The 6,534-nt window shown below is 40.1% G+C and overlaps 1 protein-coding gene across 1 annotated transcript; it reads right to left on the bottom strand.

Moving 5' to 3' along the window:
* Window positions 1-5,303: 5,303 nt before the first annotated feature.
* LOC118428050 (tripartite motif-containing protein 3-like) lies at window positions 5,304-6,155 on the bottom strand. The gene has a single exon (XM_035838013.1). It carries the CDS (start codon window positions 6,153-6,155, stop codon window positions 5,304-5,306), a length of 852 nt encoding a protein of 283 aa, XP_035693906.1.
* Window positions 6,156-6,534: the final 379 nt, after the last annotated feature.

Raw genomic sequence — 6,534 nt, forward strand, 5'->3', positions numbered from 1 at the left:
CGTCCGATCGATTTTCGCTAAATGTGACGGGGGTATTATGACGCATGACCTGAATAACACCTTGGGGCCCAGAATGGATACATAAAAGGTACTCGTCCCAACGATGCACTTTTTATATACATTGTATAAAAAGACCACAATGATTTTATTTGATGGGTGACATTGGATTTTATTAGCTTTCAAATTACATTTAGAAGCGGTGTCTTGGACTGTACTCTTAGAGACGACAATGGAAAAAAGAGGGTTTAGCTACCTTGCCATAGAAACAGTGGATAACAGTCCATTGATCTACGGCCTTTTAAGACGGTTATATGGGGCCACCTTTCCCGGTGGAAGAATAATAACAAAAATAAAAGTATCTTATGTGGATGTTTCTTTGTGCGCTGCGTTTTATACAATGTCGGCCGTTCCCATCAACTCAGCTGTAGCGAAAATCTGATTGTCTAGATCTTTCAAGATGGGACACAGAATTGCTGTTTTATTGTTTTCAAGAAAGGTAGATGATTGCCCTTTTCCAACCAGACAAATTTGAAATTATATCAAAATCATTTTAATTTCGCTATTGTATGCAGTATGTAGGCCAGACAAATCAAATTACATTGTGTTGCCTGCGTGTCGAAGGCTACGATTTTTTTTGTGCAGTTGTCCCGCACACACAGCAAAAGTTTGAAATGTCTTAAGTTGCCTGTGTGTAGGAGAAATCTTACCAACAATGTCAAAATTTTATTTGTAGATAGCTGCAAGACGATTTGTACTTGTAAAGAAAAACAGTAGTAAGGCCATGTTGATTTGATTATATGGATGACATCCTCCGGGAACTCCAAAACTGATGCGAGCGAGCGAATAAAAAAAAAGTTTGGCAAAAAAAAAAGTTGCCTTCAGTATGAAATCAAAGTGGCCAGGAAGGTTGAACATAGGACTAAACACACAGTATGGTATACCAACAGTTACGTGTAGGGACCCGTACATCATACGGGTGCAAAACATTTGTTTCTTCTTGGACCAATCCGAAAAAAACAGACCTGAAAAAAAAAGAGGAACAGGTTTCGCCAATTACAAAATGGACACACTATGTCGGCAGCCATTTGGGGTCTAACCGGGGGGCCAAGAAGACAACAAGATCGAAGTCAAGTAGAGTTTATAGTCAATTGCACCAAGTTTCTACAGTCAAAGGTACAGAGACAGTTAGCCTTTATTACATGGAGATGGGATTTTAAAATGCAGAGGGAGTCCAATAACCCACCAAACAGATTCCTTTGTAGCGAAATTGACCAATTACCATTGTTTTGAGTATTGCCAGTTCTCAAGTTTCCACAGACAATCAGGTTCATGTCCGGACCTGGAAATTTCTGTACTGGTACCTCCCCCAACCAACAATAGTTTTTTTTTTTCTTTCTGTCCTTTCACATCTTATTCTTTGACTTTAGATTCATTTTGGCATTCTATAGCATTAGTTATCTGTTTTCTGATCCTTTTTTTTTCAATCTACGGAATATTTGTGCTCATTTTACAGCTGCTTTGCACAATTTATTCACGGTGTGGTCGAAAACTTTTTTTTTTTTTTGGAAATGGCCGAAAATTGGTGCGAGCGCGGATGTCATCCATATAATCAAATCAATGTGGCCTAACTAGAGTTCGGGGACCCCATACCTCCATGAAATATTTATTGCTTTTTTGTGGATGGTATGTACAATGTATGTTTATAGTCGGTTGTATTTGAGAGTAATGGTTATATAATATAAATGTTATGGGAAAGTAGTGGTGTATTTATTTAATGTCACAGAGGATGTCCATCTGATTAGTAATTATCAAAATGTGACACTTAATTGTGTAATGTGCGTTTAAGAGGTCGACGGCATATGGTAGCGTGGTGTTCCTTAAGCTTGATGTTTGGCATTTAAAATGTCTAAGGTTGTCAGCATTATTGAGGTTCGACTATGTGCCTCAGAGCTGTGTGGTGGGAGGAAGTTGGGAAACTCAGAAAGAAGAAGGGATGTGGCCAACTTTAGTCAGATGGTGATTTGATTTTCCACCAATATGTCATAACATCAGCTGTTTACACGGTACAAAAACGAGATGCACACTTTCCTCTGACAGCCCTACACCAACTGTAAGATGAATACTTGGCGCCAACCCCGTCTGTTAGAAAACAAGTACCATTGGCTACGAAAGAGACAACTAACAACTGTCCCTTATCGTAACAAAATCAGAACATCTGTATCGCCCATAAAACTTCTGACACCCAACCCAGATGAGAGGACCTAATGGCATTTTAATCACCATGTCACTCAAATCAGCAGTACAGTATGTGAGACATCCATACCTGTTAAGCATTATCGTTAAATGTACCTCAACTTCTTACAATTATACTTACGCTTCACATCTCCATGATATCCTAAGCAGACATAAATAAAACTAATTATCATATTAAATAAATAAATAAAAAAACTCGGGGTTCCCCAAACAGCTGTCACCTCACCATCTGCTTGGAGCTAAGCCCATTAACAAACACATAAAGCACGATGCCTGTACCAATATATCTCAAATATAGGGGTGATTTCTGATATTATTACATCGATTATAACGACAGATACGGCTCCCCAAATCTCATCGATTCGAGCTTTCATCACACCCCACCAACACAACAAGTATGAAACCAATCCATCCAGCCGTTCTTGAGTAATCATCTACACAGACAGAGACACATAACAGAAAATATAACCTCCATTCCATGACATTTCATGGAGGTAATTACATGAAGGAAGATTGCGAGAGTTTCGATAGAAGGCGCAGCTGATCATGATATGGTATGGGCGACAGTTCTAACACCCGTCACCATGGTGCCGTTATGACGCATGACCTAAATAACGCTTGAGAACACATTAGGTACCAGAATGGGTACATAAACAAGTGCTGGGCGTCCGGGGTTCGTAAGATACTGGAGGAATGCTGTTTTGCCTACATATGGAGATCTCAAGTATCTCTAGGAACAAACCTATCATAATTAATCAACGCCATCAGCCAATGTTAAAAGGATATTTACATTCAGACATTTAAAGCCGAAATACACAACGACAAACGGGACAAATCTTTCGGTAACAAATTACGGACCTATAGATTATTCAAGACTATTTATAAAGAAGAAGAATATCTGATGGTTAACAACATACAACACAGAGTGGCTGTAAATAAACTCCGGATTAGTTGCCACAAGTTACATATCGAAACTGGAAGGCACAACCGCAATCCTCTGCAGCATAGAGTCTGCCAATTTTGTGATCTACAACAGGTAGAAGATGAACAGGATTTTATTTTACACCGTAAATTGTACCATGAGGAACGGATTGTGCTTTATGAATATATCAGAAAAGCGTTCCCATATTTTGAACATCTTAATGCAACGGATAAATTTCTATTTTTGATGCGCCTAGATAAACCCTGTATATCAAGCATTATTTCTTCCTATATCTACACCTGTACAAAGAAGCGAGAAGATGTTGACCACCCTGTTAGCTTAGTACCTTCAATTATTTAAATTGTATCTTGTTGTCCCTGCATATGTCTGTTATGTCTGTTATCAGTGACCTGTACCTAGCCCGTCGAGGCATGAATGTACAATAAAGGTCTTTCATTCATTCAATTAAAGGTTCTAGATCCAACGATGCACTTTGTTTGGTAAAGAAAAGGCCACAATGACTTCATTTGATGGGTGACATTGAATTTTCCTCACCTCACCTCAACTATCCCTTGACCTCTGAATTTTACCAGCTTTCAAATAATATTTGACAGCGGTGTCTTGGAATATACTCTAAGAGGCAATGGAAGAGGAGGTTGGCTACTGCACCCTAGAAACTGAAGATAACAATCCAACTATAGAAAGGTAATATTTGCAAGCAAATACAGAATACCTTCACATGTTGTAGTCTAACACTGGCAACTGTTTTGTTCATTCTTATTTGAACACATTTCTAAATGTAGTGACCCGAGCCCCTCTAGGTCTGACATTTGCTACATTATGTAACCGAACACCACATGGTGCCTGCTACTTTACCGGTTACCATGGTGACAGCCGTCTGGTACAGGTCGTTGACCTTATTTGCGCGGAGAAGAAGAAGAAACAAAGCAAAACAATATGTTCCCTTCTGTGAAGGTAACATAATAATCTACGGTTATAGGACTACCTTTACCTTTTAGGGTAATAACAAAATTAAAGTATCTACGACTAAGTGCATGCTAGCTTTCTTACGCTATTGATAAATACAGATACGAAAACGATGATTTTATCATAAAGATTATATAGAAGTTAAATATTTTCCAGCTATTAGGGCCTAAGTTTAATTATTCTTGAAACCCCTTGAAAAACATTATTGTGTGTAAAAATATATATGAATGATGAGAGTGAGTTGTTGAGCTGTTTCCATTTATTTAAGGTTACTTTACATGGACTTGTTATTCTCTATTTTTGGTGACACGATGCGGTACCTATAAGACAATTACTGAATATATTCACTTTACGTGAAGTTTGTAAAAGAAACCAGTTGGTGCCATTACATTCTTAGTGACATGTCATGTCACAATTGCAAAGACTATGATTTAGCTTTTGCATCAAGCAAGACACTTTTCATAAGACGAATATCTGGTGAGATTTTTTCTCTACCAGCGCAAGACGATGCGGCCATGGTCTCAATTGCAGACTTGATTCAGTTGGACCTTGAATAGACCAGGTAGGCTTGTCCAGTCGACTTGTCCAGTTGTATGGGTTAAGACATGGCGGAAGCGTCAATTATATAAATTTCTAGTTACGTATAAATTCGATGTACATTATACAAAACGTTAAGAGTTATCATAATATAAGAAAACAACTCATAGACTTAAGGGACGTGCAATCATTCGGTGTTTAGTACCACAAACAAAGAGTGTGAGTTGAAAAAAAATACATAAGTAAAGAAATTGTTCAACATTCTATCAGTAACATTGTAGTAGACCCATATTTAGAGTTGGTCCTTGTCACAGCTAGCCAAAACGTGATAACACGATTCAGAGAAATTCATATAGACTTCAAAGGCGGCCTTTTGTAGAGTGGGTGCTGTCAAAGCTCAACGCTACGTTTGGGAAGCTTAGTTAAGCCAGCGGCTACATATCTCACAATAGATTAGGCAGATTAGCTCCGCTCTACGCCATACGTACAATGCAACAATTATATTACGCTCAACTTTGAATCAGAGCAGTCCAGCTTTGAATTATGTAGAACTACAGCTCTGCTTGAAGGGTCGAGGTACAGGCCACCTTCAAATGCAGGTTCCTCAGTAACTCGGGTAGACAGTAACAGTTGCATCAGCCGCATTAGTCAACACTAGCTGTCCTTTCGGGCCAACGGCAATGTACTTTACCATTTTCAGTCCTGTAGCCACGTGGCGAACGAACTGCCCACTGCTTGTAAACATTGACACCCGCTTATACCAGTTATCTGCTACGAGAATATGACCGGATCTGTCCGTACCGATGCCCATGGCACCCATGAGTACACCATTGCTACTGCCGGGATCTGCAAAACTGAACAGGAACTGTCCTGTCTCGTTGTACACGTGTGCGAAGACGCCAAATGACATCAGAATGTTCCCATCTTTGTTGACGGCGACGTACTGTGAAACTGCGGATTTCTTTTCACCAAACTTCCGCACCAGCGAGCCGTCCGGCTGAAATATCAGCACCGAACGGTTGGATGGTCTCGTCACAATAACGTGGCCATTCCGAAGGTCCACGGCGATTCCGCCGAAGCTTCTGTCGCGCTGGGTTTCGAACGTTGCCAAACCTTGGCCAAACTTGCTGTACTGTACAACGCGGGTGTTAACAAACACCACGTACACCGTCCCCAACACCCACAGGTTGTCCTGGCCGTCTATAGCGATATCCTCTGCTGACAGCATTTGACGCGCCAGTCCCGGCACAGTGGTTTGGAAATGACGAAGGTAAGCGCCTTTCATGCTGTAGACTTGTACCCGATGGTTGACGTGATCAGCCACGAATATCTCGTTCCTAGACGAAACGACAACTCTCGTGGGACGTGTGAATTGTCCTGGTCCTGATCCTCTCCCACCAAAAGTGATGCTTTGTTGGCTACCTTCTTCAGTTGTAGTCTCTGCAACAATTTCCATTGGATCATCTTAATTTGATATCATCCCAGCCTTACTTTGCGGCACATTCAACTCCTTTGTATCTTATCTTCTATAGTATAATGCCGAGCACATTTTTTACTTCCCCGGACTACCCTTCCGTTTAGAGCCTAATCTGCAGTACGACTCTCTACCGACTGGCTGAAAAAAGCAAAACTGACGAAAATTGGTATTCGGGAAAAGGTTACATATTTCTTGACCTTCCTACTTGCTTTAGAATATGTTCTTATTTTGTCGATGACTACATTAAAAAGGTCTATCATTTCTTTGTAAGCTATATACAATCCATCAAAACGAGGTGAAGTTAGGATTTCTATCAGCATCTTTTGGCCTTTAAGTATATTTACCATCAACTTTGCTG

This window comes from Branchiostoma floridae, chromosome 12 (assembly GCF_000003815.2).
Source record: "Branchiostoma floridae strain S238N-H82 chromosome 12, Bfl_VNyyK, whole genome shotgun sequence".
NCBI lineage: Eukaryota > Metazoa > Chordata > Leptocardii > Amphioxiformes > Branchiostomatidae > Branchiostoma > Branchiostoma floridae.

Bases quoted from the DNA above. Each gene is read 5' to 3' on its own strand.
- LOC118428050 (XM_035838013.1), bottom strand. From the start codon at position 6,155: ATGGAAATTGTTGCAGAGACTACAACTGAAGAAGGTAGCCAACAAAGC.